The following is an 18557-nucleotide window of genomic DNA, read 5'->3' as shown; positions in this document are numbered from 1 at the left end:
GAGAGCTAAACACTCAGCATACCACATAGCTGTGTGGACGACTGATCAGATCCGTTGATCATTCTGTGAATGTGCAGTTTGTAATATACAGTTTAGAAATGTTACTGATGATGGTTAAGGATTGTAATGACAGCAGTAGTAATGAAACGTTTATTATGGGTTTTCTCTGTGTTTTTAATGAGAATACTTTAAAATGCATGTCACTCAGTATCTGTCCCTTGTGCTGCAACTGTGGATAAAATGTTTGGGGGGAGTTGTTGAAAATTACACAGCACAAAAAATGGATTCATAGAGGTCCAGCAGTTTTGCAGTCAGATTTATGATCTGGAATCCAGTAATCATTTAAAAGCATAACAGTGAGCATTTCCAGTTCTGAAACAAGAGCGTGTGTGGTTGGAGCGAGAGGTGATGGCATTGAGGTGTTTTTAGAAGTTGTAGACGTGTAGTGCAAGCCTAGTTCAGACTTTTCCCAGGGGGCTCCAGTGCTCCCAGCAAAGATACGCCACTTATTAGAGCTCTAAATCATCTGTAACCTGAAGGCCTTCGTCCCAAACTCCGTCTTTAGATTCTCCCTTCTAGATTTATGACACCGACCCCCTATAAAATGATGGATGCTTCCCCACAGAGAGAGAGGGAGCTCTAGTGGAAGATCACGGCTCAAATCAGCTCGGTTACCAGAGTGGACTCTGCTCAGGTGTGAGGAGCACAGGAGAAGCTTTTTGTCAGTAATAAGCCATTAGCTTTTAGATTCTTTCTGCTTCCAGTGTGGTCTCTCTTGTGTGAGAACAGTTCATGCCCACTAATGACATTTCTATGCTTGCACTTGCTAGGAACTATTTATGTTGTAGAATTTTCAAAGGTATGAGTACAATATCAATATATCAATATGTAGATATGAGTAGAACAGCAGCATATTATGAACACAACGTCAACATATGAAACATTTTATTAAGAAATTATTCCTCAAATTAGGTAGAATTTGTTCTTGCATTCTATTTTTCTAACTTTTTAAAAATGCTGCATACATTAAAAATACACATTGTAATGATATATTAACTTATTACTGCTTTTATTCAGTTCAGCTATGCATAGAACAATTGTAATTAGATTTTTACTCTAATGCCTGACTAAGAGGCCCTTATCAAATTAATGGAGCAGTGTCAGCCTAAATTTTTAAGTAATGTTTATTCTACATGTTCTTGATTAGTGTAGAATTAACAGGGTTCCCACTTGTCATAGAATTTTTTGTAATGTAATTAAAAAAATTCTGTTCCAGACATGGAACATCAGGGAGTTTGATCTTTTTTGTGTCTGACATGTCATGGAATTTCAAGGAATTTTTTTTTTAAAGCATCTTTGAATTTTAGTGGCCATTTAACAAAATGTTATATTTTCATGTGTTTCCTGTATTGTGTGAGTGGCTGTTATGGTTACTTGATCTTTCCAGGTCTGTTTATGAAAGTTGGCTCCGTTCATTAAATGTCATGCAAATTTCATTAAAAGTCATTAAAAGTCAGGGAAACGAAAATGAAATTTGACACTTGACTTAGAGGGGGAGCCCTAAGTTAAGTGTCTTATTAGTATCCTGTTTAGTTAGTACTGTCAGCCTGACTATCTTGCGTCACATGAGCTGTTATCAAGTGTTTTAAGCTATCACACATGTCTTTTTGCATTTGTATTAATTCCATTTTGACTGGCCCAGTAGACACTCTGTTGAAAGTCCTGTATGTTGTCATTTCTGCAGGCACTCTCACTATGAATGAAATGGTGTTCCGCCGCCTGCATCTTGGCACTGTGGCCTATGGCATGGACTCCATGGATGAGGTGCAGAGTCACGTGTTCAGTGCTTACACTCAGGTAACTCGCCACACTTATGGCATGCTCCTCCAGTGGGCTTGAGTGAGTGTCCTGGTGTGCTGGATGGGACTGTATAGAAATGTGAACTATAGATCGGTTCAAGCTGATGAGTCTATTTTAAGAGACTTAAAATAACATTCGTATTTAATTTGCTGTTAAAGGCCACATTTTAGGAAAATCTAGTTATCACATTGAAAAAGTATGTGCTTGCATTTGATTATTGTGAGATCACGTATTTATAATTCTGGTATTCTAATAAATCTCCCAAGCTCGCAATGTCCCTTTTTCTTGACACGTTTAACTATTTTTTACTATTGCGATGCCAGATGTTCCAGAGCTTCTGCCATTGGGAGTGTGATGAGTCGTCTATGGCCGCATATCTCAGTCCCTCAACCTTCTGACCATTATGGACTTGCTTTGTCCTTTTGACATCTGAGGTCATTAGAGCAGGAAGCAGGCCTTGCTCGCCCCCTGCGTCTCAGTGGCTAATTTAATAACTGCCATTAAACCCTGAAGCATATGACCTAAAAATAGCCCCAGCAAAAGCTAAAGTGTATTGTTCATATTTGTTTCTCTATACATCTGGGAGTGTTTAAAAGTCCTCGTTGAGGGTGTGTGTAGAAGCATCCAGAAGGAAGTTGGCTGGCAGACAGTTCATCATTTTGTCATTGGATTCGGTGGGCGGAGTCTAGCTGAAGTACCTTTATTAAGCCATCTGTAATAATGATACTGATGTTTCTCTGACCACATCTTGATATTATGTTGGTTATACACCTTGGCCACCAGTAGCACAACATGTAACATGTACGAGTTTCTCCGCAGGGTGTCCGCTCTCTCCCTTTGAGATGAAGTAAGGAGTACGGTAGAGCCGCTGCCCCTCCACGTAGAGGAGCCGGTTGAGGTGGTTGGGCATCTGGGCCGGATGCCCCCTGGGTGCACCCAGGGTGAGGTGCTCCAGGCATGTCTAACTGGGAGGAGACCCAGGACACGCTGGAGAAATTATATCCCTCAGCTGTCCTGGGAACACCTCAGAAGAGCTAGAAGAGGTGGCTGGGGAGAAGGAAACCTGGGCCTCTTGGCTTGGGCTACTGCCCCCGTGACTGTGATTGTAAATGGAGGGATGGTTTCGCAGCTAAGCTGCTGTTGTTGTTTTTAAAGGCGGTCCCTGATTTCAGCTCTTTTTGACCCCGTAGCCCCCTCATGACCTCGCAGCCACCAGAGCCCCGGCCGCGACGAAGGTGAGGAAGACCATCAGCAGTAGAGTGCACGAAGCGGTCAAGGCCATCGCGCTGGTGCACAACGTTACGCCGGTGTACGAGGCGAACGGCGTGACGGACCAAGCCGAGGCGGAGCAGCACTACGAAGACACCTGCAGGGTGTACCAGGCGTCCAGCCCTGACGAGGTGACCTTCAGGCCCGCACCTCTGACCCTCCCCCTCTAGCAAACGCAGCCAGACACGCCCTCCACTGCCACAGCTATACAGAATCAGCATATCCTCACCAGAGTGCCGTATTTTACCTTATTTTACCAGAACTGACCCCAATAACCTACATTTAAAATGAAGTTTAAAAAGTAACCAAAACTGTAACCGTGTCAACACTGTCGCTGAATGGAAAAAGATAGAAAAGACTTAAGTACCATCTGTTTGTGCTCTGTGGTGGTTTTGAGGCCACGGGCCAACTGCTTCATACCACTGTATCGAATTTCAAAGTGCCCTTTATTAAGGAATTTAATCAGTGTTTTGGCTTTGTGATTTGTGCTAATGGCTTTGATAAAGCAAAATGTGGACAGTCTGAAAACATTTGGTATTAGAAAGATCAAGGAGCCTTTTTCTTTATTTGTTTGATGTAGCCCTTTTGGATGCTGAGAGATTCCTTATAAGCCATTCTGCCTGCTGCTGATTTAGCTCCGATATCTTTGTCTCTGGTTATTTCTCTATTCCTTGATTGTTTGCTAACGATTTCTCCTTGAGTCAACACTGATGAAACAGTCAGCGGGTTGATTTTGAGAAATATCTTACTGGTGTGTCACATGTACAAAGCTTACAAAAAAATGAGGAGAATGAGGACATATGATTACTCTGCATGTCACTGTGCTTCAGCAAAGCTGACCCAACTCTCGTGTTTTTAAACATTTTAAACCTCTAGATTAACTTCTTCTATCTTTATAGCACACCCATGCGCACAATTGGGATCTGCAGAGTAGATGTAGCCCATTAATGTTTTCTCGGACCAGGGCTGGTCCCAGGAGGCCTGTGGTTTTTCTGATTTGTTCAGCATATGCAGTCCAGCGCCGGTGCTCATTTCTGGGCAGTGGGGCCTGAGTCAAGGCCAGGCTGCCAGAGCGGTTTGGCGCTGACTCAGACATGCAGGCAGGGGGCGGCGGCGAGCCACAGGCCCCGGCCTACGCACACAACCCCCCCCCCCCGCTCCCCCCCCGGCGGTCCAAACGACGGAACCACTGCCGACGGGTGTATCCGTGCGCGCCTGCTGGCTTAGTGTGCTCGTACGCGGCGAGACGGTGACTAAGTACACGAAACACAGACGTACGCTCACATGTGTGTGCTAACTACCGCTAACACTACAGTTTTTACTCACAGAAAAATTCACTTGATGCCGGAGTTTGGCGAGCAGATGGCTTTAAGATTCCCTGTAAGCGTTTGATGATCAGGTTCTAGGTTAACACTACATGTGGGACTCGACTAAAGGGGGAATTGCTAAGTTTGGTCACAGGGTGCCTATAAACAGAATGTCGAGTTATCACAATCTGAGCTGACAACATTCATATTTGCCTTTTGAAGCAAAGACACATTTGGAAAAACAATTGGAAGATTTGTATGTTTTCATTGCAAATGAGAAGAAAATTGGTTTGTACTGTCTAGTACAGCCATGTCCTGTTAGGACGGAGACACGGAAGCTGCCGTGAGAAGGTCGTTGGGCCTCTTTTATAGACCACTGCTCCTGAGCTGGTCCACCACTGTAGCCTTCTTACATTTGGCCAGTCTCCGTCCATCTGGGTGATGTGAGATATGTCATTAGCAGTTGGTTGCAAAAGGCATATGAAATCGGGGTTTTGATCTCCTCATAACCTCTGGTCTGGAAGTTATTGGGCAATAACTTCTCTCTTCCTGAAATGCCCCTTTTAACATTACACTAATGGACGTCATCTGGTTTACCTTATCTTCATGTGTCCAGCAAAAAGAAAGTAAATGGTAGTTCAACACAAATCCAGATAATTTTAGTGGTGAAAGTATAGTTTTAGTTTAGTATAGTTTAGTTTGGTGATTTGAAACATATTGGTTTGATTGTTAATCAGTATCCTAACTGGAGGAACTGATTGCTTCCTTCATTTCAGAGACTGGTTGAAGGAATAACTTCTTCCTTGAGTTAGGGTACCAAACTGTTTATTTATGGTTACAGTAAGGTAATCACTAATAAATGAGTTCTGTCAATGGCACAAATCATTGCCAATGTGTGTGACAATGGTACTAGGTGGTATTGTCTGCAAGGTATCCTATTATTATAACAGGTATCCTATTATTAATATATACAATTACCTTAATATCAATACTTGTCAGAGTTTTTAACTTAACACTGCCAGTTATGGGGTTTATCAGTTTCCCTAGATTAAATTCAGTAATGTAAAGCAAACATTGATGATGATCATTAATGATGATTAAGGCACGGAAAACTGTGTAGGAGTAGTTGAGAGTTGCGGGTAAACGCATACAGTAACCATCATTAAATGTTTATTCTGGATGTTTCTCTCTCTCATTACTGCACTAGGTGTCTCTGGTGCAGTGGACCGAGAGTGTTGGGCTGACGCTGGTGGGAAGAGATCAATCCTCCATGCAGCTGAGGACCCCTAGTGGCCAAATCCTCAACTTCACCATCCTGCAGATTTTCCCCTTCACCTATGAGAGCAAGAGAATGGGGATCATAGTGCGAGTGAGTGGTGCCTTCACAACGTGTAGAGTAACGGGCCACATAATGCAAAACGAAGATATGAAGAACAGAACCTCAGTATTTCGTCCTGAGTCGTGGGTACATATCGATTAAGATTCACCATGATTCCTATGAGCCTGGTCTGGACCTTTGGGGCTTTGGCACAATCACTTCTCACACTATCTCTGTAGACGTGGGGTCTTATGAGAAAGCTTCTCCCCTCCTCTAAACATAATGACTAATCCTCTCCGAGCTCAAATAACTAGCTATTGTTGCTGGCTTGGACGGCAGCCTGGAGAAGAGGTTTTTTCTGGTAATATGTAGGGCGTATTTTCAGTGTCCTTTCAAGAGCTCCAGGAGGCACCCGAATTAAAGATGACTTCTGAGTTAAAAACAAGACTCGATGCTCATGTTATACTAATATAGCCTTTCTGAAATACTGTTGACCCACAAATTCATTATACTTATTCTAATTGCATGAATAATAATAATAATCATGTTCATATATGTTTTTCATATAGTACTAAAAGGGTTTAAATGTCCTCATGAAACATTTTCGTTAAACATCAGATATGAAGTATTAGATCCTGTTTCAAAAACAGGACCTAAAGCTGCTGGTCGTGTGTTGTCCAGGTGGAAATGTACTTATTTTAATAGTGCAAACACGTTCTTGCTTTTGCAAATTCTAGGATGAATCCACAGGAGAAATCACCTTTTACATGAAAGGCGCAGACGTTGTGATGTCTGGCATAGTCCAGTATAATGACTGGCTTGAGGAAGAGGTACTTTGACCTCAAAACAATCACATATATTTACACACAAAAGAAAATAATTTAAAAAATATATATATATGTGAATGTGTGTGTGCATGCAAATAAACATGTCTCTGTGGTGTTTGTCAGTGTGGGAACATGGCCCGAGAAGGCCTGCGTGTTTTGGTGGTGGCCAAGAAGTCTCTAACTGAAGACCAGTACCAAGACTTTGAGGTGAGCTGTCAGGAAGTAGCCATTCCAATTAACCTCGTGGATCATACCAACATGACTCCATCCCTGTCAGCAGCTAAATGTACTGCCCCTGCCCAAGAGGAACCGCGACCTTTCGTGAACTTTTCGAATGTGCGCTGCGTCAGTACGGAATATGTGATAGCTAGCGAAGCTTGTCCACATGTTTTTTTTACAAGACTGTAGTGCTCATCTTAGTCTCGTCTAGCTGAGACATACAGACTGCTCGGGGAGACTTCTCACTGCCCCGTGATGACATCTGGGAATGTTACAGACTGTTGAAGCCAGAAGGAAGATTCAGATGACTATCATTTGAGTCTCGAATAGCACATAGCTCATCTGAACTCCGTGTTGATTTACAGGAGAATCCATCCGAAGGCGTTTGTTAAAGACATTATTGGAATGGGGAGTTTCGGATGTGTGTGCAGGCCGTGGAAGCTCTCCTCTGGAGCCCGACTTATGTTCACGGTAGCAAGACCATGATTATGAGAAACTGTGAAGAGCTCAGTGTGCTGAGATCAGAGTTCAGAACCTGTGTTTTTAATTGTTTTAATATGTTTATAGTTTTAAATACATGGCCTGCGTGTTTGAAGTTCCCACAGATACGTTTCCGCATGCCAAATAACTTCAAATATTAATCCTGGTTGCTGAGGAACCATGCAACATCAACAACAGTCTCAAAACAAGAAATACTGTAGCACGTTTTCCACACGGATTGCCCCGAAATGTCACAGTATTGGTTACCCAGCCTATACACACACACACACACAGACACCCACACACACACATGCATACAAACACTCACACAATGCCGTTTCTTCTCATAGCAGCCTGAGTGTGTACTTGTGTGTGAACTGGTGGGCGGGGATGACTCAGAGTATGTGTGACTCACCCAGTGAGAGTGTGTTCCTGTGTGACTCACACATTGTGTTGGATCTGTTTGAGGGTTTGCGCGCTCCGAGCTGTAGTCTGGCATTTGGCAGCTGCGTATTATGGCAGTGGACATCCATTCATTTATAGGCTTTGCAGGCACACTTTTAGAACTTCAAAACGGTCCGAATTTCTTTGGATAGATTTGGTTTCTCATAAGGCTCCTCATAGACACTCATCTCTCAGTTTATGAAGTTTTTAGTAAATGTATTGTGCTATTATCCGTCTGTGGTGTAGTAGTGTGAAGCACCTGCCCACATGGAATCTTAATCTCATGAACTTTTTGTTTTTGATTGTTTTGTTTTGTTTTTACCATGATTTTAAAATCATGATTCATGATCATGATTTTTTACCCGTTCCATCAACTATGCACTAATAACAGAAGAAGCCCCCCCCCCCCCCCCAAACTGTCTTAATCGCTTTATTTTTTCATTTTTTCATCCTTATCTGCCGTGGGTTATCTGTGGCATCCAGACCCGGGTGCAGTTCTACTGAGGGGTCTGTGTTGTTAGTCATGCTTGTCCTTCCGTGTCCTGCAGGCTCGTTATGTGCAGGCCAAGCTGAGCGTGCACGACCGCTCGCTCAAGGTGGCCACGGTCATCGAGAGTCTGGAGATGGAGATGGAGCTGCTGTGTCTGACGGGGGTGGAGGACCAGCTGCAGGCTGATGTTCGGCCCACGCTGGAGATCCTGCGTAACGCCGGCATCAAGGTGAGAAGCGTTTACGCCCACACACACACACACACACACCCGCCAGTCATCACCAGGTACCAGATACTGCAACAGTGTCGCTTAAGCTGTGTCACCCTCTTTGGGAAGGTATGGATGCTGACTGGGGACAAACTGGAGACTGCCACCTGCACTGCCAAAAATGCCCATCTGGTGACCCGCAACCAGGACGTCCACGTCTTCAGGCCCGTGAGTGTCTTCCCTGCTGTCATTTAGAGCACCGTGTAACTGTGGTAAAACTACACACATCATCCGACCCACTACCAAAGGCACCGGGACGCACCCAGAATCTGGCGGCCAGCCCAGTCCCCTCTTCCAGGGGAATACCTGCGCCGTATTTGCGCGGGACTCCGTGCCAGACGTCCCCCCCCCCCCCACCCACGTGGCATCCTGCCAGAGGCCTTCAGGAAGGTCGTGGTTGCCTACGGCAGCACGGCGGTTCCTGGAAAAGGGAAAACAATGGCTGGCAAGGCTTGAGAGTAGCCGGGCCAGTCCCTGAGTGGCCGAGCGCCCCGGAGGCCCGGCATCTGGAGATGCTTCCTCCCGAACACGAACGGCATCTGGACCAGAGGCTGAGAGCGTTTGAAAGTGACAGATGGATGGCTCAAGTATGCGCGTCCGCTGATTACAAAACATCCGGCCCGCGCCAAGACCCGAAGACAGAATGATGCGATAGAATGCGGATCTTGTCCTCGGGAGACTCCGCTGCCTTTAATTCATCTTATGAGCGTACCATACTTGTGAGGCTTCAATGGGCCCAGCTCTCGTGGTTCAGGGCACACAAAAATTAATGTGCACAAATGTCCTACATTTTTTTTTTTTTCTGTTTGATGAAAATAAATTGCAGCTGTGGTCAAACACTGCATTCTACCATATTGCATATTTACATGGTTTTCCGTTATTTTGTCTCTTAAATTGGCACAATTGGATTTCGGTTCATTCAGATCCAATTCCACCATTTCCAGAGACAACATAGTGGTCCTGCTGACACGGCTATCTGTTCAGGGTGATCTAAACAGTCATTTAAAGGCCTAATACAGCACTTCCTTTATGAAACTCTTACCCACACGAGAGCAGCACACAACCGCCACCTCATGACAGTTAAGCAGTTGGCTTAGGCCATGGCCTTACACAGCTGACGGTTGAAGCAAGCAGCTGTACACCTATGTTATTGGTGTGGTTAGGCTTTTCAGTATATTTGGGTGAGATTGTAATCTTGGCGAGGGGGGTTTGGGTGGTTTACTATGAGCGAATGCGCCGTGCGTGTGTTCAGCTTGTAGACAGCTGATGATGTGCTTTTCGCTGTCGCAGGTGACCACACGGAGCGAGGCCCACCTTGAGCTCAACGCCTTCAGGAGGAAGCACGACTGTGCTCTGGTGATATCGGGAGACTCTCTTGAGGTAAACCTCGCCATCACACACCCGCCCCAGCCGGCCCTCGTGTGAAACGGCAAACCAGCTCTAAAACTTTAAAACAAATCCATGAGTGTTGAGCGAAGCTAATCAGCCACACAGTAGTGCGTAAGAAATGTCGACGAACTAACGAAATCCAGACAAACGGCGTGCAGGGAGTAGAAACGGAGCTTTTCGAAGGCGTTGCTCAGTGGTGCTGCCGTGCAGGTGTGTCTGAAGTTCTACGAGTACGAGTTCATGGAGCTGGCGTGCCAGTGCCCGGCCGTGGTCTGCTGCCGATGCGCCCCCACGCAGAAGGCCCAGATCGTCCGGCTGCTGAAGGAACGGACCGGAAAACTCACCTGCGCCGTGGGTGAGTCGGCCACGCCCCCTCCCTGCCACGCCCCTCACCCTTTTGGGGGCTCGCTAGCCCCTTGGAGTTGCTTAGCACTTCGGTAAGCTCTCATTAGAGCTACGCATTTTTGTTAGTGAATAAGTGGACATAAAGGATGTGTAGTACTCTAAGCCGATCTGCTCACGGGGTTAAAGGTTATGGTAGCGGGCGGCTACGGGTGGCCTGTCGCTAACCGCGTTCTCTTCTCTCCCAGGGGATGGAGGAAATGATGTCAGCATGATCCAGGAAGCTGACTGTGGCGTGGGAGTAGAGGGCAAAGTAAGAGCCAGAGGGTCCCTGTGACACCATGTCACATGCTTCCGGAATGATCTCTTCATCTGTCCTTTACCACCACACACACACACACACACACACACACACACACACACACACACACTGAACCAGCACATGTATATATATAGCTGTGTGACCTTAAATGCCGCTGACTGGTTTTGATGTGCTCTGACCTATGTCGGGTCATGCTTGGGTGCTCGTGTCACTGTATAAACACGTAGGCAGTACTGAACCACGAACACATCAGCACATGAGTACAGGTTGCGGTGGAGTTTTGAAGTAGCTCCCGCCGCTGAACTCCATTTAATGATAGAGACCGAATGATTTTCTAACTCTGCACAGACTGGTTTTGTCCCAGTTGTGGGGGGACAGGGCACTCTGCACTCTTTCCAGAGTCCCAAAAGGAGACATTATGAGCCGGTTAATTGATATTGACTCACCCATGACTAACACGGCACGGGCCTAGATTAAAGTGTCGTGGTTAGGTGGGACCGTGTTTTTCCAAGTCTGTAGTGCACTTGACCCGGTCACTCTAGAGCTCTACCCGGCAACATAATACATTCTAATCTTGTATCTTTGCATCTTGTAACAACTTTCATCTCACGTACTAAAGTGTGCAGAGCGGTCTGGAATGGCGTCGGATGTTTGTTTTGTTAGGAAGGGAAGCAGGCCTCGCTGGCTGCAGACTTCTCTGTGACTCAGTTCAAGCATCTGGGCAGACTGCTGATGGTCCACGGCAGGAACAGCTACAAGAGATCCGCCGCCCTCAGTCAGTTCGTCATTCACAGGAGCCTCTGTATCAGTACCATGCAGGTAGTGTGTGTGTGTGTGTGTGTGTGTGTGTGTGTGTGTGTGTGTGTGTGTACACAAATTACCCAGGCAGTTTCTGACTCATACCCAGTAGCTGTAGAAAGTACAAAAGTACAGTACTCATGTAGAAGGGTCTGTTTGCAAGAAGACTGCTTCTATTTTCCAGCTTGTGTGAGTTATGAAAGCTTTATTGTTAAACACAGGAGTAAGACTAACACAAATCATGCAGTGTCTGGCCTGATGGTAATGAAGAGCAATAATAAACTTTCCTGCTCAAATTTTACTCAAAAATGTACTCAACAAACCTATTTGAAAACAAATATGGATATAAAGCCCAATTGCCTACAGGAGTCTCAAAGGTGAATTCTGATTTTTCGAAACTTCAGTATAATTAATGAACTAAACTAAATGTCATTTAGTGAAGTGTTTTTGGAAGGAAAAAAAATATGCATTCTCAAAATTACCAACTATGATTTCTTTACATTTGTTATGCAAGTGTCTGGATTATTTATCAACCCAAACTTCCAAGTGAAGACCTCCACCTTCTAAGATTTATATGTAATGCTGCTAATGCCAAAATAATAAATCGATACAGATTATAGTGCCTTGCATGAAACTCTCTGCCTTGCATATAGTTGTTTGCAAAAACTGAAGGCCAAAACTGTTGAGTCTTTAAAGCAGATGTCCTGAAGTCCTCAGGCAGCCTCTGCTCAAGCGTTTAATGTACTGATTTTCTGTGAGGCGTCTTATAGAACCTTCAAAAGCGCTGGACTCCAGGTTCACGTCTCTGTCTGGAATTTAAACGACTTTGTTTACCTCTTTGTGAATTATGCAGAAACAAAAAACAGTGGACATATGAAATCAAATCTCCTAATCCAATTTTTCCTCTTGCTGTTTGGTAGGAAAAATCTGAACTTCAATTCATTCATTGAACCTTAGATTTGTTGTACAAATTGGAGGTATAACTGCATTAATCCAGTTAGCAGCTACTGGGTAACTTGGCTAGAGTCCAAAGCTACCAGGCTTGTTCCCAGTACGCTTGCACAGCGCTGACTTGTTGCTTGGTTCTCCCTAGGCTGTCTTTTCCTCCGTTTTCTACTTTGCATCGGTGCCCTTGTACCAGGGGTTTCTGATCATCGGGTGAGTATCTGACTCAGATGGCCGTGACTCATTTGAGTTGTTGCCTGCACTGCTGTGACATTTCCCTCCAGCTACAGTACAGTTGCAGCGCACACAGTCGCATTTGAACCACACTGCCTGCACTCAAGAAGAGCTCCAAAGGCCCTTTTGTAATGTGAAGTTAGAGCAGAGGTATTCAGCTAGACACTGTTGTGGGTACAACCATGTTTCTAAGTCAGTTTGTTTGAGTGTGTGGTTGTTGGGGGGATTTGTAGCTTTCTTCTAGTGCGCTAGAGAAGGGGTGACCAGAGTTGCCTACAGAATTGTATGAAACATCCCCTGTTAGTTCTTCATTGCTTTTTACGTGAAGGTGTTTTTGTGTTGGCCATCTGTTTGATGATTCATAACGTGTATCTCCATTTTATCAGCTACTCAACGATCTACACCATGTTCCCCGTATTCTCCCTGGTTTTGGACAAGGATGTCAAATCCGAGGTGGCTATGCTCTATCCTGAGCTTTACAAGGACCTCCTGAAGGTATCTGCCTCACATTGATCTTCTCAGAATAACAACGAGGAGCTCTTGGTTTTATCCTGTATCAACTCAAGGTTCTTCTCTTCAGGGCCGGCCACTCTCCTACAAAACATTTCTAATATGGGTCTTGATTAGCATCTACCAAGGTAAGCTGATTCTGAGCTTATTTTAATGCATGGTGTCGAGATGTTTTATATACAGTGTGACTAGCAGCCTACGCTCGGCATGTAATGTAATGTGACTGTGTTTGCAAAGGCCCACAGACAGTGGTAGAGAAGGGACACACTCGAATAGCGTTTCACCCAAACAAAGCCCACGCATGTGTTTCCTCCCTGGCATGAGGAGTTTACTTGTGTCTGAGTTTGCAAACATTGAATAACCCCGGGAGGTTTTTCCTCCTCTGCCTTTTGTGTTTTTTGGAGGTGTGACTCCTGGAGCTCGACCCACAATCCCCCTCCCCACCTAACACTCTCCTTTCCACTGTGTCATGTGGGGCTTGTTTTGTTTTTTAGCTTTTTAAGACCTTTTCCTGCCCTCCTTTCGTTTACCAAAGAACTCTGTTCACCTAATTTATCTCTTGCCTATTTATAGCCAAGAACAAGTTATTCTTGTTTACCAGCCATTTAGTTGAACACCTCTAAATCTCATCCTTGGATCACGAGCTTTAAACTACTAACTGTGTGCTCAGTTCCCTGGGTGTGTTTTGGTTATTTCATCTCAAAAAGTCACAATAACATTTTGGGGTGTGGGGGGCGTTATGGGAGAAGAAAAGAGTAAAAACATGGAAAACCATGCTCTTCCTCTTCCTGAAAGATTAAGTGCATCTCCTCAGAGGAAGGTTTGGAATTCCTTTGCGCGAACGGTCTTTCCAGGTCCCGGCCACACAAGCCTGTATCTGATCGTTTCCCAGATTGTGCTGCTTTAGCGTGTCATGGCAAATGGCTTGTATAACTGCCGGTGGAAGTTTAAGGCTCTTCAGAATGTGTTAAGCATGTCGTGCTTTTTGCTCATCTCCCCCCCGTCTCCTTGTCGTCTCCCCCCCCCCCCCCCCCCCCCCAACAGGCAGCATCATCATGTACGGCGCGCTGCTGCTCTTCGAGTCGGAGTTTGTGCACATCGTGGCGATCTCCTTCACCGCGCTGATACTGACGGAGCTGCTGATGGTGGCGCTGACGGTGCAGACGTGGCATTGGCTGATGGTGGTGGCCGAGCTGCTCAGCCTGGCCTGCTACGTCGCCTCGCTCGTCTTCCTGCACGAGTTCATCGGTGAGATCCGCACCACAGCGCTCAGTGGGGGGGGTGAAGTACCTGGTCGTTGTGCCTGAGTCAGAAGAAAAATATCTTCACAGAAAATGTCTCAAGATTTCCCATTAGCTAACACTTAAGGATAGTCATATTAACATTTTAAAGTAGTGATAATGCCTGTGTTTAACTATCTAAAGTAAATGATATAAATAACCTTATTCTAGACATAAAAACTAATTAAAAGAAACCCTTATGGTAAAAAATGCGGTCATGCGCTAGACTTGCTATTGGTAAGTAGCAAAGCCCCTGAAGGCCTATGGAGCCACATACCGTCCTGACATCACTGCTGTTATTGAGCTTTCACGGAGAATTCTTGAAAGGCAGCATTTTGAAATGAGCCAAACTGCTAATATCTACTCGCATCAGGCAAAATCAGAATCAAAACCTAATACAGTCTGTTGATTTGCTTATGGCTTCAACATCGCATAGTACATAAGAAAGCACAAGTGCATATGAAATGGACTTACAGTTCTCCTTTTTAGAGCTGATAAAACTGTTGACACCTGATTATTATTAAACTAATGCCCTGTCCTTCTATAGCTCCTATTACATAAGTGAGTAGAGTTCATGTCCTCTCCCTACACCAGATTTTGTGATTTCGCTCATGCTGCAAGTCAGAGTTGCGGTCAAGGCCTCTCTGGCCCTTTATATCACAACATCCCCGTCCGTTAAACCCGTTTTGACGTCAGAATTTTACGGGCACGGATCTTAAAGAATGTGAGCGCATTCCTCGGCTCCATTCACTTCTCCCCCGCGAGGCGCTCGGCGGACGTGGCCCTCTTTCCCCTCCGCGTTTCCCCGAGTCAGCGTTGAGGTCCCCCTGCCCCTGGTGCTCCTGCACCCCGCTGTCCGGCCCTGCAGCCTGGGGTATGGTCAGAGACGGTGTGGGGGCGGGACACTCTCTGGCCACAGCAGTGGACACCACAACGGCAGGAAATGCCACAGGCCCCCGATCACTTCCTACCAGATCCACACACTGGCCAAGGTCTGTGTGTTTGTCGCAGTACCTGCCCTAGGGATTTCACATCCAAAAGTCCCGTTGGCCACCAAAATATTGTTTTTCTGCAAAGTGTTTTTTTTTTTAATCTGCTGTTTCATAGGAATGAAATAAAGGTCAAAGCAAAATGGACTCGTTAGCTTAACTTGTTAGCCTCAGCTCAGGCAGGATTTAGATTGTGTGTATGAGTACGTGTGTAGCGTAAGTGTGCGCATGTGTGAGAGTTGTTAGGAGTGTGTGTGACCGGAGCCGTTCTGGTTTACGGCTTCGCTGTGGTCAAACGTCCCGCTAGCCAAAGCTATTTTAGACCTTAGACTGTTCACTGGGTCTGTGGAAAGAAGACATTCTGACAAAGGCAGCAGGCTTATTCAGCAGGAACTTAAGAGCCACACACGAGAGTAGGAGAGATGTTTTCTGTGAGAGGACTCCAGCGGGCAGACGTCTAGACAGTGACCCCAGACATAAGCCAGACTGCAGAGTAGTCCGCCATCCCCGCCTCCCTGCCATCTGTTTGGTAGGCTGCACAGCTGTTTATAAAATAGGAATTTTTAGCACTTTACCCTTTTATTTTTCACCGTGTCTGAAAGGCGGTGGTGACGAACCTCTCACTCCTTTCCACAGACATCTACTTCATCACCACGCTGTCGTTCGTCTGGAAGGTGACGGTCATCACGCTGGTCAGCTGCCTGCCGCTCTATGTCCTCAAATACCTGCGCAGACGCTTCTCTCCTCCCAGCTACTCCAAGCTGACTTCCTAGACCCCCCAGACCCCAGCCCCGCCCCTCCACCCAGACCCCAGCCCCGCCCCTCCACCACACCCCACAGCCTCCACCCTGACCCCAGCCCCGCTGTTGTTAAGTGATACAGATAACACAAAGCAGTGTGGAGGGTTGAGGATCCACAGGCCTGGTTGCGTTTACCTTGTTTTTGTTGTGCAGTTGATTACTTTGAAGCAGGCAGCGTGCGTGCTCAACAAGACATAGCGGCCCATCCATGTCGCTCTGTGTGGGCGTGGGTGTTAAAGGCAGGTTTAACCACAAAGACCATTCTCTGTGGCTACATTTCAAAGGTATTGCACAATTTTATAAATAACTTGGTAATTTGTGCCATTTGCAGTCATACCATCTCAGCTAAATCATGAGGCTTTATATATTTATTTTTAACAATCGATTGCTCGAGTGAATCTTGTAGTGATGAAAACTAAACACTGGAAAAAGGTTTGATATTTACAATGTACAAATACAAGGTATTTCTGAGGAAAGTATTCTTGATACACAATATTGATTGCTCAAAAGGGAGTCAGGTTCTACGTAACTGGATCTTTGTAGGCATGTGTGTGAGTGTGTGGCCCAGGTAATGAATGCATTCGCCACTGAACCCCAGATCGTCATAAAATTCATTTATTTTTATTAGCATGGCGTGCAACCTCAGGTTATGTTTATTTTGCCAGGGCACAAGGTTACTGAGGAGCAGTAACAGGGTAATGTTTGAAGAGCATGTTTAAATGGCATAAACTAAATGGCCATTTAGCTTAACAGCTCCCTTTCTGGTTGTCTTTCTGTGTCTACTTTTGTGGTTATCTTCATTGCTAGCCAAGGTCTCGTTCTCTCCTCTCCCTCTCCTCCCCCCCCCCCCCCTCTCTCTCTCTCTCTCTCTCTCTCTCTCTCTCTCACACACACACACTCACACACACACACTGTATGTCTCCCTCTGCATGACTGAGCAGAGTTCTAAACATTGTCCTGACACACCTGACTCTCTCTCACTCTACCTCCCAATCACATTTTACCCTCATAGAGAACACAAACCATATCACTCCACTCCACAACAGAAAGCCAATTCGTCCTGCGTCAACTTTTTTGTTTTGTTTCTAATGTGTGGCTCAGTGGTATTGGATTTGTAAATAATCTGTATGATCTGATGTGCACTTAACATAGCTACATAGCTGTTTCTCTGCATTGTTTCAAACTGTAACTTTGTAAACTAACAACAGTGATGGTGCCATTTGTGTCTGAAGGAGTCATTTAACAGGGTGCCATAGAGACTTCTTCTTCCTAATCCTTTCTGCCTGTGTCTGCTGAAAGATTTTATTTATGACTAATGCCACTCAAGATGAACATAATAATACTTTTTATACATGTATTAGACACACAGCAGAAGTTTTTTTCCTTCTTAGGTGCAATATATTAACGTAAAAAAAAAAAAAAAACAGCTCAGAATATGAAAGAAGAAACGGTCCTGTCTCTGTTTGTCACCTGTCTCTGAAGACTCCTGCTAGTAACGGTTATGCATGGCTAGTAACACAGACTAAGAAGCCTGTGGTTGTCGTACTTAGTAGTTAGTGAATGGACATTGACTCAGCGATGTAGTTGTGGGGCATTTGAGGTGCCCTCAAAATCCATTGTCAGCAGTGTCCTTTAGGACTGCTTGGTGTCCTTCGTGAGGAGAATCTGTACTGATGGTACTTGTCGGATTTAGTAACATGGACCTGCGGTGGTATGCTGTGTAGTTTGTGTGACGTCTTCGGTTTTTGCAGTTGTTTTATTCTTGTTCTTTTTCATATATGGCAGGACTACTTTTTATTTGTGAAGGAATTGTGACTTGCTGAACTGTAAATAACAAAAGTGGTATTTATTTATTAACTTTTCTTATTTGTGTTGTAATTTGCACTCATAATTGCAGAACAAAAAGGGACAACAACTCTGTGAATCCCGGTGGTGTTTAAAATAAAGCTAAAGGTTTCTTATCATGCCTTCTCATTTACACTTCCTTAATTTGTAATCGTCATCGGACTCTAATCGGTATGTTTCGGTATGTTACGTGCACTGTTTAGTTCCATAAATGACTGATATTCAGATTTTAGTAACAGAGTGCTTGATCTTGTAGATTCTCAGATTTCTCCAGGAGTCTCAGAAGCACCACCAGGCTGCCAGTACTCAGTACGTAGTATAACTTTGTGAGAAGCCTGAGGCGTACGTCACAGAGCAAGCTCAGCTTATACGGGCTTCAGTGAAGACAGCTGGATTCACTAAGCCCAACATTTCCAGTTACACAATAAACAATATCATCATAAACAATATCATGGAGGCAGATGTCAATTACCTAAGTAAACTCACATTTCTGTCACATATGGGTCACTACATTTCTATAGTAATTTTTTTAAGCTCCCTATAAATATGTTATATATATATATATATATATATATATATATATATATATATATATATATATATATATATATATATATATAA

General features: G+C 44.8%; 1 protein-coding gene across 1 annotated transcript in view; it reads left to right on the top strand.

The window, feature by feature from the left end:
* atp9a (ATPase phospholipid transporting 9A) overlaps positions 1-18055 on the top strand; it is a 31191-nt gene extending 13136 nt beyond the window's left edge. Inside the window, exons 13-28 of the mRNA XM_076983628.1 lie at positions 1745-1857; positions 3051-3260; positions 5644-5805; positions 6492-6584; positions 6705-6788; positions 8273-8443; positions 8552-8650; positions 9773-9862; positions 10082-10226; positions 10462-10526; positions 11199-11354; positions 12427-12491; positions 12899-13007; positions 13093-13150; positions 14067-14270; positions 15928-18055. Coding sequence (XP_076839743.1) covers positions 1745-1857; positions 3051-3260; positions 5644-5805; positions 6492-6584; positions 6705-6788; positions 8273-8443; positions 8552-8650; positions 9773-9862; positions 10082-10226; positions 10462-10526; positions 11199-11354; positions 12427-12491; positions 12899-13007; positions 13093-13150; positions 14067-14270; positions 15928-16064 — 1961 coding nt within the window. The 3' untranslated portion in view covers positions 16065-18055. The remainder of the gene's footprint in view (positions 1-1744; positions 1858-3050; positions 3261-5643; positions 5806-6491; positions 6585-6704; positions 6789-8272; positions 8444-8551; positions 8651-9772; positions 9863-10081; positions 10227-10461; positions 10527-11198; positions 11355-12426; positions 12492-12898; positions 13008-13092; positions 13151-14066; positions 14271-15927) is intronic.
* Positions 18056-18557: the final 502 nt, after the last annotated feature.

The sequence above is a fragment of the Brachyhypopomus gauderio genome, chromosome 21, assembly GCF_052324685.1.
Source record: "Brachyhypopomus gauderio isolate BG-103 chromosome 21, BGAUD_0.2, whole genome shotgun sequence".
NCBI lineage: Eukaryota > Metazoa > Chordata > Actinopteri > Gymnotiformes > Hypopomidae > Brachyhypopomus > Brachyhypopomus gauderio.
This window is presented reverse-complemented; position numbering and strand designations above follow the sequence as displayed.